The 15,207-nt window shown below is 48.4% G+C and overlaps 1 protein-coding gene across 1 annotated transcript in view; it reads right to left on the bottom strand.

The window, feature by feature from the left end:
- Positions 1-10,121: 10,121 nt before the first annotated feature.
- Positions 10,122-15,207, bottom strand: part of RMDN3 (regulator of microtubule dynamics 3) — a 258,511-nt gene continuing 253,425 nt past the window's right edge. The window contains exons 12-13 of the mRNA XM_063947778.1: positions 11,314-11,394; positions 10,122-10,865 (exon numbers count right to left, since the gene is read on the bottom strand). Coding sequence (XP_063803848.1) covers positions 10,782-10,865; positions 11,314-11,394 — 165 coding nt within the window. The 3' untranslated portion in view covers positions 10,122-10,781. The remainder of the gene's footprint in view (positions 10,866-11,313; positions 11,395-15,207) is intronic.

The raw sequence follows: 15,207 nt of genomic DNA, 5'->3' as shown, positions 1-15,207 counted from the left end.
CCGTCCGGTTTCGGCACAACAAAGAGGCTCGAGTAAAACCCCTTCCCCCGCTGCGACGAGGGAACGGGAATAATGACCCTCTGTAGACACAGTTTTTGAATTGCTGCTAACACCACCTCCCTGTCCGGCAGAACTACTGGTAACGCCGAAATGAAGAACCGGTGAGGGGGCAACTCCTGAAACTCCAGTTTGTATCCCCGAGACACGTTCTCTAGTACCCAAGGATCCAAGCCTGATTGAATCCAGACCTGACTGAAATTTTGTAGACGGCCCCCCACCGGTTCGGACTCCCCCAGGGAAGCCCCAGCGTCATGCGGTGGACTTGGTAGCAGCAGGGGAGGACTTTTGGTCCTGGGCGCCCGAACCTGCAGAAGGTTTCCTTCCCCTTCCTCTACCTTTTGAAGCGAGGAAGGACGAACCTTTACCACACCTGAATTTATTGTGACGAAAGGACTGCATTTGTTGATGTGGTGCCTTCTTCTGTTGTGTGGAACATAAGGAAGAAAAGAGGACTTACCCGCAGTCGCGGTCCAGACCAGGTCAGCCAAGCTGTCCCCAAACAAAACAGTACCTTTGAAGGGTAGCGCTTCCATAGCCCTCTTGGAGTCAGCATCAGCGTTCCATTGATGTATCCACAGGGCCCTTTTGGCTGATATCGACATGGCACTGGTTCTTGAACCCGAGAGACAGACGTCCCTCGCTGCATCTTTTATGTAATCTGCAGCGTCCTTAATATAACCAAGAGTTAGAAGGACATTATCTTTATCAAGAGTATCCATATCATTAGCTAAATTCTCAGCCCATTTAGCAATAGCACTACTCACCCATAACGACGCCACAGCGGGTCTGAGTAATGCACCCGAATTAGCGAAAATGGACTTCAGAGACGTCTGCAGCTTGCGATCCGCCGGATTCTTGAGAGCTGCCGTGTCGGGAGACGGAAGTGCCACTTTCTTAGACAAACGAGATAAAGCTTTGTCAACAGTCGGAGATGCCTCCCATTTTTCCCTGTCATCAGAGGGGAAAGGATACGCCATGTAAATTCTCTTGGGAATCTGCCATTTCTTATCCGGCGACTCCCAAGCCTTTTCACAAAGAGTATTCATTTCATGAGAGGGGGGACATTTCACCTCAGGTTTCTTTTCCTTGAACAAGCAAATCCTTGTTTCCTGAACCGCAGGTTCATCAGAAATGTGCAAGACATCTTTTATAGCCACAATCATGTACTGAATACTCTTAACCAAACGTGGATGTAACGCTGCCTCAGTGAAATCGACGTCGGAATCAGAGTCCGTGTCGGTATCAGTATCTACCACCTGATTTAAATGGCCGCTTTTGCGACCCAGAAGGGGTTTGAACCTGAGACAAAGCCTCTTCCATGGACTTTTTCCACACCTGAGTCTGATAAGGAAGTTACATTCGAGTTTAATGTACTGAGCAATGCTAGCAAATCAGGTGTCGGCTGCGTCGACAGTCCCAATTCTAGCCCCGCATCCACTCCCCCAATAACCTCCTCCGGTGAATAAGCTTCCGCCTCAGACATGCCGACACGCAGTACCGACACACCACAACACACAGAAGGTCCCTGCTAGGTGACAGGCCTACCAAAAAAGCCCAGATAGAGGACACAGAGGGAGTATGCCAGCTCACACCCCAGCGCCCATATATCGCAAAAAACGATATATGTACCCAGCGCTGCCTACACCACTATTAAGCACCAACACTGCGGCCCCCCTCAGAACAAGCCCCCCGTTACTTGGAAAGCGTGGAGGTCCGACCAGCGTGTATCCCTCAGCCGCGTGCAGCAGGGAAAATGGTGCCCGTGAGCTGCGGGTCGAAGCTCCGCCCCCTTACCGGCGCGCTTCGGACCACCAATTTCAAAATTGTAAAAGATGCCGGCGGGGGTCTGTACACGGTGCCGAGGCATCCACAATCATTCTGCCACCCTAAAAGAAACTCCAGTAACATGCTGCCCAGGGCGCCCCCCCAGCGCCCTGCACCCAGTGAATACCGTTGGTGATGTGTGTGGGAGCATGGAGCATAGCTTCACCGCTGTGCTGTACCTTCCGTTACTGAAGTCTTCTGCCATCCTGAAGTCTTCTGATCTTCTCATACTCACCCGACTTCTGGCTTCTGTGAGGGGATTGACAGCGTGGCTCCGGGAACAAGCAGCTAGGCGCACCAAGTGATCGACCCCTCTGGAGATAATGGTGTCCAGTAGCCGAGAAGCAGAGCCTTGAAACTCACAGAAGTAGGTCCTGCTTCTCTCCCCTCACTCCCACGCTGCAGGGAGCCTGTAGCCAGCAGGGCTCCCTGAAAATAAAAAACCTAACAAAAGTCTTTTCTAGAGAAACTCAGTAGAGCTCCCTAGTGTGCATCCAGTCACTCCTGGGCACAAAGTCTAACTGAGGTCTGGAGGAGGGGCATAGAGGGAGGAGCCAGTTCACACCCAGTCTTAATTCTTTTAGTGTGCCCAAGCTCCTGCGGATACCGTCTATACCCCATGGTCCTTTTGGAGTCCCCAGCATCCTCTAGGACGTAAGAGAAACTGTATTTACTGTACATTATGTATGCGGCGGGAATCCAGAGGAGACCACCCACAAGAGCAGTTGGGAAAGACATCGCCTACCTATTCAAACCGACCTTTGACCTCTCCTGTACTGTAAATGTGCATTCCTGTGTCCCATGGACAAAGAGATTACAGTATCCATTGTATTGCTTTTGGAAGAATTGTATAAAGAGAGCCTGTTGCAGGCCTGGTCAGACACAAGACTCACAAAGTTATCTATCAGATGACCGAGGACCGGCCGGGTTGCGCAAGCTTGTCCACTCACGTATGTACCATTGAATGTAGCCATTTACTCTGTTATATTGTATTGTATTATTTGTATTGTAACCCCCTTTCAGCAATAATCCACTGTGGTGTCGGAACCCAGCGGTAAAATCACAATTGGTGTTGTGTCTTCATTGCCCTGCTAAGGTTTAAAGTGTATTTTCATTGCATTGCATAACTGTTCAGGGTTTGTGGTGTATCTCTGGGTGTGTACGCGCTGTGAGTATTTTGTACCATCAGCGCGGCGTTTGTACGCGAAGTCCGTACGCAGTACGGGACTTTGTACGCTAATAGCGTACAAAGTGCGCAGAGTGTGTGTTAAGTACAGCAGCCGCAGCGGCTCCATGGTAAAGTGTATTTAAGGTGTGTTTAAGGTATAGCTTTCGTTCCTAAAGATATTTCAGCATTATCACAACTAAATAACTTCACCCAATCACTGGAACTTTGAATTCAATTAGATCTGGTTTCCACAGCCAATAGCATAAAACAAAGGGAGACCCAACCACATGCTGACAACAAAGGAGGTGACATGAAAACTAAACCGTGATTCTAGTAAACATTATCACTATTAGGTAAGATGAATGTTACTTGTAGATCCAGATGATGTGGAGTTAGTTAAAGCAATTCCGGAGACCCATCTCAGTTTTATGGATCTGTTTTGCATCTTTCTCATCTACATACTAGCTGAAAATTCAATGTGCCCTCTTGGAGATGCCTGAGGGGGTGGAGGTCCTAGTAGATGGTGTGTGTGTGTGGCATTGAGGAGTGTGGGGCCAATGCTATGATTTGTAGCATTGGGCAGTGAAGGACAGGGCTACAATGACACAATTTACTTAGTTCCAATGCGTCCGCAATGTAACTGCAGACGCATCGGGTGGTTGGCTTACACATGCTGGGCGGTCTTGCTCTGTGCTGGACGGCCCCCAGCATGTGCGGAGACAAACTCAGATCTGGCTGCTTATGCAGCGATAAGCATTCATCTCAGAATAACCCCCAAAATCCTTTTGTCTCTTGGCCATTCCGGGAAAGTAGGTACTGTAGGTATGTCTTTGCATAGGATAACACCAAGATAAATGAGTAAGCATACAGTATGTATGCAAATATAAACATAATGGATTTAGATCAGAATGCCAGAAACTTTTATTTTTAACAAAATTTAGTGTGATGCAAAAAATGATCAAACTAGAATAATACTGAAATTACTTTATTTAAGTAAATATTTAAATAAAGCAAAGAATTAGTTTGTTTAGGGCAGTTCTGACAAATTCTGTAAATTATACATTTACAAATATAACAGTTTAAAACTAGCAGTAAAATTTGATCAGGTAAAGAGTGTGCTTATTTCTGAACAAACAGCAATAACACATAATAGCAATGCACGATCTCCAAATTGAAAACACAAAGGTTTACATTTACAAAAAAAGGCAGTGTTATACATAGAATATTATTGCAGTTTTAAAAACCATTAACTAAAACATACAGTATATTAGTAAACATACAGATTTGTCCTCATACATTTTGCTGCAGTCACGCCAAATAGACCCTTGTGGCACGTGTCATATATCAAATTAATCTGCAGTCTCCTCATGCGAAAAAAGACACCCAACGTTAGAAGAGTTGCACGGAACCTACCAGCTCCCTCACGCCAGGCATCTCGCGCTGCATGGTTTATTGAAACTGGATGTATGAGAACACATCTGTATTCATGAAATATACAAGTGTATTCCTATTTCCACAATTTTTATTGTACATAATATACTGTATAAGCTTTCATGCTAAAATCAATTTGTCTGCAGGAAAAATAATTGTGCTGGTCTTTTATAATTCAACTAGGTGCTTCATCGCGCCCTACGGGCGCTCTTCACACCGTCAAAAGGGGCTACGCCCCCTTAACCCCTGCACACCTTGCTGCGGTTCAATATTTGTATGAGTATTACCTGCATTCCTAGGTTTGTTAGTGCTTAAATATTGCACGACGAAAGTGCTTCCAATGGTGAAGGGGGCGTAGCCCCTTGCGACGGCGTGAACAGTGCCTGCAGAGCACGATGTACAGAATGTAGCGGGTGCGGGGGGGGACCGCGGATGAGGCAGGGAGTATGTAGATGCTGCGAGTGGACGGGGAGGTGGATGAAGGTGTGGGGGGAGGGGGTGCGGGACCTATACCTATGTCATTTTATTTGTAACAATATATAGGACACGGATAAGGATGTATGTGATATAGACATACCCGCATGAAGAGGTAAATGGTGTCATTAGACACAGAGGGGAGTGCTGGTACAATGCGGAGCAGGGGCAGCTGTGTCCTCTCTCTACGCCGTACCATCCTTCAGGTGTAGCAACACGGACATGTTGCGCACGCAAGGTCTCCACGCGCCCGCAGGTGCACCAGTCCCCTCTGTATGCGCTATGTGCGCGCCCCCCTCAGGTGCAGTAGGAGGAGGGGGCGATGGCTGGAGCTGGTACCAGGGCCAATGGGCATGGACAGCGCGGTCATGAGCTCGGTGCTGGGCTTGCGCCCTGCGCTTGCTGTGTGAGGGATAGGGAGGAGGCGGCAGAGCGGAGCATCACCGATATACCGGTAACTATGGGGGGCACCGCAGGGGGTTATGGCTCCTGTACTCCTGGTGAGGGTTTGTCAGGGAGGTATCAAGGAGCCAGTGGTATGGACCGTGTATGGGATACAGGGCGGTAGGGAGGGGATACAGAGACGCGGGGCGGTAGGGAGGGGATACAGAGACGCAGGGCGGTAGGGAGGGGATACAGAAACGCAGGGCGGTAGGGAGGGGAAACATAGACGCGGGGCGGTAGGGAGGTGATACAGAGACGCAGAGCGGTAGGGAGGGGATACAGAGACGCAGAGCGGTAGGGAAGGGATACAGAGACACAGGGCGGTAGGGAGGGGAAAGAGACGCAGAGCGGTAGGGAGGGGATACAGAGACGCAGGGCGGTAGGGAGGGGATACAGAGACGCAGAGCGGTAGGGAGGGGATACAGAGACGCAGGGCGGTAGGGAGGGGATACAGAGACACAGGGCGGTAGGGAGGGGATACAGAGACGCAGAGTGGTAGGGAGGGGATACAGAGACGCAGGGCGGTAGGGAGGGGATACAGAGACGCAGAGCGGTTGGGAGGGGATACAGAGACGCAAGGCGGTAGGGAGGGCACACAGACGCAGGGCGGTAGGGAGGGGATAGAGAGACGCAGGGCGGCAGGGAGGGGATAGAGACGCAGGGGGGCAGGGAGGGGATAGAGACGCAGGGCGGCAGGGAGGGGATAGAGAGACGCAGGGCGGTAGGGAGGGGATAGAGAGACGCAGGGCGGTAGGGAGGGGATAGAAAGAAGCGGGGTGGTAGGGTGGGGATACAGAGGCGTAGGGAGGAGGGGATACAAAGACGTGGGACGGTAGGGAGGGGATAGAGAGACGCAGGGCGGTAGGGAGGGGATAGAGAGACGCGGGGCGGTAGGGAGGGGATACAGAGATGCAGGGTGTTAGGGAGGGGATACAGAGACGCGGGGCAGCAGGTAGAGGATACAGAGAGGCGGGGCGGCTGGGAGGGGATAGAGAGACGCAGGGTGGCAGGGAGGGGATAGAGAGACGTGGGCGGTAGGGAGGGGATACAGAGATGCAGGGTGTTGGGGAGGGGATACAGAGACGCGGGGCAGCAGGTAGAGGATACAGAGAGGCGGGGCGGGTGGGAGGGGATAGAGAGACGCGGGGAGGTAGGGAGGGGATAGAGAGACGCAGGGCGGTAGGGAGGGGATAGAAAGACGCAGGGAGGTAGGGAGGGGATAGAGAGACGCAGGGTGGCAGGGAGGGGATAGAGAGACGTGGGTGGTAGGGAGGGGATAGAGAGATGCGGGCGGTAGGGAGGGGATAGAGAGATGCGGGCGGTAGGGAGGGGATAGAGAGACGCAGGGCGGTAGGGAGGGGATAGAGAGACGCGGGGCGGTAGGGAGGGGATAGAGAGACGCGGGGTGGCAGGGAGGGGATATAGAGACGTGGGCGGTAGGGAGGGGATAGAGAGACGCAGGCGGTAGGGAGGGGTTAGAGAGACGCGGGGTGGTAGGGTGGGGATACAGAGGCGTAGGGAGGAGGGGATACAGACAGACGCGGGCAGTAGGGAGGAGATACAGAGACGTGGGGCGGTAGGGAGGGGATACAGAGATGCAGGGTGTTAGGGTTGGGATACAGAGACGCGGGGCAGCAGGTAGATACAGAGAGGCGGGGCGGCTGGGAGGGGATAGAGAGATGCGGGGCGGTAGGGAGGGGATACAGAGAGGCGGGGCGGCTGGGAGGGGATAGAGAGACGCGGGGCGGTAGGGAGGGGATATAGAGACGCGGGTCGGCAGGGAGGGTCCCCAGTGAGGAAGCTGATGAAGAGAGGGGGGAAAGTAGTGGAGGGCACCAGAAGAGGAGACTTGTGTAAAGTGGGGACCACATATAGAATTAGTGGGTAGGATGGCCGGAGGGACGACTCACCGTTGAGGCTGTGGGCGGCTGCTGCAGGCTGGTAAACAGTAGTGTCCAGAGGCGTCACCGGGTCAGTGTTACTGTTACACACATCTCTCACCCCCTGCGGCCGAAAAGGGGGTGTGGCCTGCTGTAAAAGGGGCGTGGCCTCGCGGGTATGTTTTCTCTCGCTCCGGGGGTGTTTCCAGCTAGCCTGTAGATGCTGGCAGCCCCCGGAGACTGGAGTGTGTGTGCCGGCTCTTCTGTGTGACAGGAGGCGAGTGCTGCATGAGATGACATCACTGCAGCACTCGCCTCCTGTCACAGCAGGAGAGCGGACAGCTGGATGTGTGCGGAGGAGGCGGCGGGTCTGTGTAAGCGGGGCAGGGAGGGCTATGAAAGCCTTCTCCTGCGCCACCCGTCCCTCCTAATGTGTATGCCAGGGGCGGCATCAGCCGTTGTTGTTGGCCCGGCGCCGCAGCCGGGGAGTCAGAGCTGCTGATGGGTGGGGGGAGGGGAGAGAGAGATGGACAGGCAGCAGGAGCAGAGACTTGCTGACTCCGCCCACCGCTGTGACTCCACCCAGCATTACGGCGAGGCACAGAGTCACAGATGTAGCCAAATATATAGGAGATGTATTGTAATTTCTAATCAAAACACCTGACAAAATAACGCACTAGACCTCTTGGCTCATTACCAGGTTTGGGCTCCCTGTTGTATGACTGTCAGGTTAATGTGTTGTACAGGGATCTATAGTTTTCCCATGTGTGGTTTCAGACTCCATGAAGAGAGAGGGGGAGCGATGGTATCAGCTGCAATAGCTATGATAAACGACAGATGTTTCAGAAGTGTGCACATTTCTGTCCCAGAGGGATTTAAAATGTCTTTAGTGCAAAGCCTAAATGTAGATTTATATGTAGCCATCTGTAGAAACAAGTGCCTCTTTGACTTAAAAAAAAAATACTTAAGACTCCTATTTAAAGTCTTCTCTTTGCACCAGACCAAAACATTATTAAGTAAAAGAACCTGATGTCAGGAATCAGGTGATAAATCAATGTACAGTATGCTTTTTATTTTTTCGATAAGTAAGTCTTTGTACAAGTGGCCAAACTAACTATATCAAACCAACCAAAATATCTGCTGAAACCACCTAAAATAAATGATCGCTGTATTATTTACATACTTTAGCCCAATTTATCTTACAAACTTAGACACTACGGGCCGGATGTAATTAAGTCTGAGTTGGCTGGAGGTGCGGGTTACCGGCTGACATTTTTTTAACCACTTAACTGACGATTTTTCCCTTCAAAAGCATTAACATTGTTTTTTAAAATGTATTTTATTTAATAAAGTTGAAAAAATATTTAAAAAAATATTTAAACATTATATTATGCACATGTGCAGAACGGCTCTCCTCGTCAAAAACGGGGGGACAGGGTGGGACGACGCAGTTGCATGAAATCTGACCATGCCAGTTAAGTGTTAAAGCGCCAATCATTTACAAGACATGGTTTTGCCTTGTACTTGATTGCTGCTTAAAAAAAAAGTGAGAGTACGTCCAGGAACCAGCACCTCTGGCCAACATGGACTTTATTAGATCCATCCCTAAGATTTCATTGGCCAAGTTGATCATTTCTGACCAAGTTCAAACCAGTCAATTGTATTTGATGTGAAAAAAGGCAAAATCGGAACGAACAATTACATCCTTGAGACCATCAGAAAGCTAGAAGCATAGGATACTGCAGAGTAACTAGATGCACATTGTGATCCTGTGTCATAACTTAGCATATGAATGGCCGCTCGGTACAATGCTGTCAGCGTAGTCAGTTTTACTTTTGGTCTTATTTGCAATTTATGTTTTGTCGTTTATTTTTCCAATTTATATATTATCTTAAATACATTACTGTTAGACATAGAACATAATTAGGAGTTTATAAAAGAGTTTCTTTGTTAAGTGAAACCGGATGCTCAATATAGGAAGATATGTCCATTAAACAACAACAAAAAAAGCTATGGGCCTATTTATCAAGCAGCAATTGCTGATTAAATACGTGAAAAACAAGATGTTTTGTTATAGTTATGACCATTTTAGGTATCTTTCGATGTAATAAGGGAACAATTCTGTAGACCTCAGAAAAACAGCTGAGGTATAGTAATGTCGATACTTCTGCTTGTCATCCTTTGTACATAGGCATGGTATAAATATCCAAAGTGACTAGTACATATAGCCCTTAAGGTGTATACACACTGAGCGCTTTTCCCCCCTGCCCAGCGATGCCAGCGGGGGTGAACGGCTTTCCATAGCAGTAGATGAACGGTGGCCGCCAGCGATGAAGCAGGAGCGCACATCAGCGCTCATCGCTTGTGCATACACACTGGGCAGCTTTGAGCTGAAAGCAGCTCAACACACCAAAAGTGATCTGCTTTCAGCTCAAAATCGCCCAGTGTGTATGGGCCTTTAGTGTTAACATAGGCAGTATTTTTACCTGTGGTAATCATAAAGTGAGGTCAGTAACTAATCCAAAAGAAGCAGATCTTAGCACACACTGACTATGAAAGCAAAGATGCCTATCCAAATGAGATGTAACAATCATGCAGCATTTGTGTTCTACGTCATTTATTTCTCTGTACACCTTTATTACCTGCTAAGCCTAAGCAAAATTGTCATAAAAGCTCTATTATGGAATTTCAAAACAAAATTAAAATAAATTTAGTGCATCCTATTATAGTGTATTTTTGTTTACTGAAAGTCTTTGATCTAATATAAGTAGATTTCATCTAAAAAAAAAAAAAGGGAAATGGTTTAGAGTAAAAATGCGGTAGAAGTATCAATACCTGGATTAAACTAGTGCCAATTTATAAAGTATACAGAAAAAAATACAATATTTCAGTGTTCATTAGATAAAATAGTTAAAACAAAGAATTTTCTTGAAAGAATAAATAATTATTTCAATTTCATTGCACAATAACCAATTCAGGCAGGAAGCCAAGGCACAAAGATGTTATTATAAGAGACTTATGGCGGTATCCTATGAGGTGTGGTGATTTACCGCACAGTAATAACTGGCTTTTTAATACTATCAGGCTATACAATTACAGCCCATTTTTACCGGGTGGTAAATCACCCGCTATCGGGCGATAGCACATGGGAAAACCATGTGTCAATATCCAATAACGGGTCTCCTGAGGCTGGTTATCGGGGAATCTGCTTCGCGTACCTCAAAATCCACGATAAGTGCCAGCTACGGGGCTAATAGAATAGCTGTGGTAATTCACTGCAGCTAATAGGAAACCGCCCTTAGCCTGCCCACACACAGGCAGCTGGTATCCTTTGTCCCTCTCAGTTTGCCTACCTTTACTTACACAAAGTAAAACATGTCAGTAATTTAACAGGAACACTGTCAATAATAAAGTCACATTTTCAGGTGAATAAAATAACTTCAAGACTTTCAAAACACTCATTCATTCATTGATCCCTTGATGGAATATGTTGGTCATCATTAAGCAAATGTATTTATTGAGGTATCACTTTCTGCACCAAGTGTCAGCAACATCTCCTCAATAACAGGAGCACTTTCTTTATCCTGTCGCAAAAAAGAAAACTTATTAAAGTAATCATAATGTAATAAAAAATTGTAAAAGTAAAAAATGCAGACCCTCTAACATGTTACAGGTTGTATTAAAAATAATACATTGCGAGCAAGCTGCTCCAAGTCTCAATGGGGCAGATGTATTAAGCCTGGAGAAGGGATAAAGAAGTGATAAAGCGGTGATAAGTGAAAGGTGATAACGCACCAGTCAGTCAGCTCCTAACTGTCATTTTTCAAATCCGTAATGATTAACTGCTGCGTTATCACCTTGTGCTTATCATTGCTTTATCACTTCTCCGGGCTTAATACATCTGACCCAGCGTTCTAATGCTCTATCATCATTTCTCCATAGGTAGTGTTTACGACCATCATGCTGAACACTATCTTCATAGTTTCAGCATAAACATGTACTGCAATGTATTAGAAAAGATACAATACATACTTGCTTAGTGCGCTCAGGCAGCTCTGCAGCCAGTTTTATCCAGTGGTTAGCACTGCTGATTTCCCCCAAGTCCCTGTAACACTGAGAACAAACAGAATTAGTTTAGATTTTAGTTAAGAAAACATTTGAACCATGTAAGTTGCTTATACAGTATATTAAATGAGATCCAGTCGGGATCCCCGCAATCAGAATACCGATGCCGGAATCCCAACACTACTCAGAATGCAGACACCGGCATCCCGAATAGGGTCACCAGCCGGAATTCTGACCTCCGGGACTCCAAACATGCATCTTCCAGACCATCTGCCATCAGAGGGGGAGGGGAAGTAGGGTTTAAGCTGTTGACCGTGTGGGGGTGGGGCTTAGGCTTAGCCTGCAGGGAGGGGGGATGGGGGTTATGGTTAGGCACCCCATGGGGTGGTTAGGGTTAGGCTGAGGGGTGGGAGGGTTAGGTTTAGGCACCACCAGGTAGGGTTAGGGTGAGGGGTGGGAGGGTTGGGTTTAGACACCACCCGGTAGGGTTAGGGTGAGGGGTGGGAGGGTTGGGTTTAGGCACCACCAGGTAGGGTTAGGGTGAGGGGTGGGAGGGTTAGGTTTAGGCACCACCAGGTAGGGTTAGGGTGAGGGGTGGGAGGGTTAGGTTTAGGCACCACCAGGTAGGGTTAGGGTGAGGGGTGGGAGGGTTAGGTTTAGGCAACACCAGGTAGGGTGAGGGGTGGGAGGGTTGGGTTTAGGCACCACCAGGTAGGGTTAGGGGTGGGAGGGTTAGGTTTAGGCACCACCAGGTAGGGTTAGGGGTGGGAGGGTTAGGTTTAGGCTGCTAGAAGGGAGGATTAGAAAGTAAGTATACTTACCATCCCCTGTCGGGATTCTAATCATCAGGATGCCACGGTTGTCTTCTGACCGCTGGCATTTCAATCCCAACCCTATTAAACTATGTTTATAGAATTTTAACCTAATAATTGGGGCAGATGTATTAACCTGGAGAAGGGATAAAGAAGTGATAAAGCAGTGATAAGCATAAGGTGATAATGCACCAGACAGCTCCTAACTGCCATTTTTCAAATCCGTAATGATTGGCTGGTGCATTATCACCTTGCCCTTATCACTTCTCCAGGCTAATACATCTGCCCCTCTGGATGAAAACTGTTCGTTTTTACTATGCGGCCACCCCAGGGCCAGATTAAGCTTTGGGGGTGCCCGGGGCACTTAAGACAAGGGGGACCCTGGTGGAAGGCAGGGGAGTGTATTATAGATTGTGCATTACGCCCAATATGACCCATTCCAGGAGGGACAAAATGCTCTCTACCTGGACTTCCTTCTTAATATATGTAAGGTGTCACTTGTGTTGAATTATTTAATAGATAATAAAGGTGTTTCAATACAGGTGATTGCAATCATAACTTAAGAGAGCATGTTATCCCTCCAGGACTGGGTCATGTTAGGATGTATGGATTGTGTATATTTAATTTAATCCAGTGGGGTATATTATATTTAAACTAATAAGGTTTACAGGTTACATAGGACCCAGACACCCAGGCAGGGAGGAGGAGAAGATGGAATCCCTGTTTCACTTACAGCTCTCTCCCACCTCCTATCTCTCCTCTGGTCGGAAAGCTCAATCGGTAGCTCATAAAACCTAATACTCTGCCTGCAAAGCATACTGCCCTGCTCGCATTCTATACTGCCATGCTCGCATTCTGGCTGTCTGGTTCTGCTACTGCGTGAGAGGGAAAGCTAGCGATGTCAGTGTGCTCTGGCTGGGGGGCCCCCTAACAAAGAGGGGCCCGGGGTACTGTATGCCCTGCGACCCCCCCTTAATCTGGCTATGGGCCACCCTGGAATCAACACAGCTCTCGAACTTTACTTTGTAAACAATACAAAAACTGATATCATTCATTATCGTACATATTTATTTAATGGAGCCATTAATTATGTGAGGAAGAGCTTGACATCTTCAGCACTGGTTTCATCTTGACTTATGGCTACAAGGTGAGAATGGTATATAAAACTCATTATACTGAGTGCGGCATAACTGCATTTTCACATACTAAGTTACATTACCTTCCCTCCCAGACTGCTTTCCCAAGAGTCTTTGTTTTCTCACAAAATCCAAAGAGAAATAGGAAAGGAGAAGAGTATAATATATGAATAAAAAAAGATGACAACCCCATTAGCTCCATGTGTTATTTGCTTATTAGTAGTTGATTGAGTATGGCAGAGGAGACACGGTCAATGTTTCTACAAAGTCACTGACAATATTATTTGGGAATTCTTTTCCTGTGAAAGAATTGCATCTGAAATATCATACACTAGGTGATTCATCGCGCCCTATTGGCGCGCTTCACACCGTCGTAAGCGGCTACGCCCCCTTAACCCTTGCACGCCCTTGTGGCGTGCAATATTTTTATTATATGGAGTAGTACCTCCAGTCATAATTGTGTGAGTGGTTAAATACTGCATAGACAAAGGGCGTGCAATGGTTAAAAGGTCGTAGCCCCTTGCAATGGCGTGAACAGCGCACGCAGGGCCTGATGAATCACCTAGTAGGTGCTGTGGTTGGGGGAGTGCCAGGTGCGGAGGAGACGTGGATGGAGGAGGGAGTTTGGGGGTCCCGCGAGTAGGGGAGGGGCTGGTGCGGTGGTGCTGTGGGTGGGTGCGTGGGTACCATGGGTGGGGGAGGGGAAGGAGCGGTTGCGGGGGTGCCGCGGGTGGTGGAGGGATGGGTGCGGTGGTGCCGCAGATGGGGGAGGGGCGGGTATGGGGGTGCTGTGGGTGGGAGAACTGACTGACTAGCTGAATTAATGTAAAAGGTGAGAGTGCTGTGCAGTGTCAGTGACACTGCACACACACTGCACTGCACAGCACTGACACCTTTTACATTGATTCAGCGTCCAAACATTATCCTCCGCGATATCACCCACTCTATCCATTACATTAGCCATCTCAGGGCTTCCAGGCTGGCAGCCCAGGTGCTGTGTTGCGGAGTCAGGGACTCCGGGGATCTGGGCGCGGCTGAGGCAGGGAGGCACTTCTGTGACATCAGATGCAGAGGAGGCTCCGAGGCTCAGAGAGTATGCGGCGCAGGGAGGGCTATGAAAGCCTTCCGCTGTGCCGCTTTCATACACATCTATGCCGGTGGCTGCAGCAGCTTTTGTTCCACCTGCGCCGCAGCTAGGGAGTGGGGATTGTTGATACCGGCGGGGGCAGGTGGACTGGCAGCAGGACATAGGACGCTGCAGTAAAAGGATTTGTTTTTTTCCCCTACCTACAGCGCAGAGACTTGCTGCAGGTGCAGTGTCATACCCTCCAGCTGGACCTTTTTGGCAGGTACAGTGCCTTTTTTTATGGTCTGTACCGATTTCTGGCTCTCCAAACTTCCATTGAAAGTATAGGAAAAGTCCCCTTTTCGAACTTGTAGCGATTTTATGTGTAAATTGTTGGAGGGTATGTTGCTGCAGATACAGTGGGCCTATTTTGGGGTGTGGGCCTGAAGCTGCAGCTCCATCAGCCCCATTGTTAATCCTGATTTGGGAACACACAGCAGCCAAAGGGCAGAGCCTCCCATTGGATGTAACCTGTGTGGGAGGGCGTTTCTCGCCCAATCAGCTGTGGACTGGGTGTGATAGACCTGCTACTAACCCAATGAGAGCTTCTAGCCATGCCCAGCGTTATCCACACAGTCACAGAGTGACAGATCTGGGCTATTATATAGCAGATGATCCTATAGGCCAGTATAACACAATAGGTCATAACAAAGCAACTTATGCAGATGTGGTCTGTTTCTAGTTTTGAAGCTTTATTTTAAATAACTCCTAAAATGGAAATGTCTATTATTTGCAATAACAGGGTACGCTGGAGTCCCAGTGTCAGGCTGTTCCAGTGTTTTGGTCC

The sequence above is a fragment of the Pseudophryne corroboree genome, chromosome 12 (assembly GCF_028390025.1).
Source record: "Pseudophryne corroboree isolate aPseCor3 chromosome 12, aPseCor3.hap2, whole genome shotgun sequence".
NCBI classification, from domain to species: domain Eukaryota; kingdom Metazoa; phylum Chordata; class Amphibia; order Anura; family Myobatrachidae; genus Pseudophryne; species Pseudophryne corroboree.
This window is presented reverse-complemented; position numbering and strand designations above follow the sequence as displayed.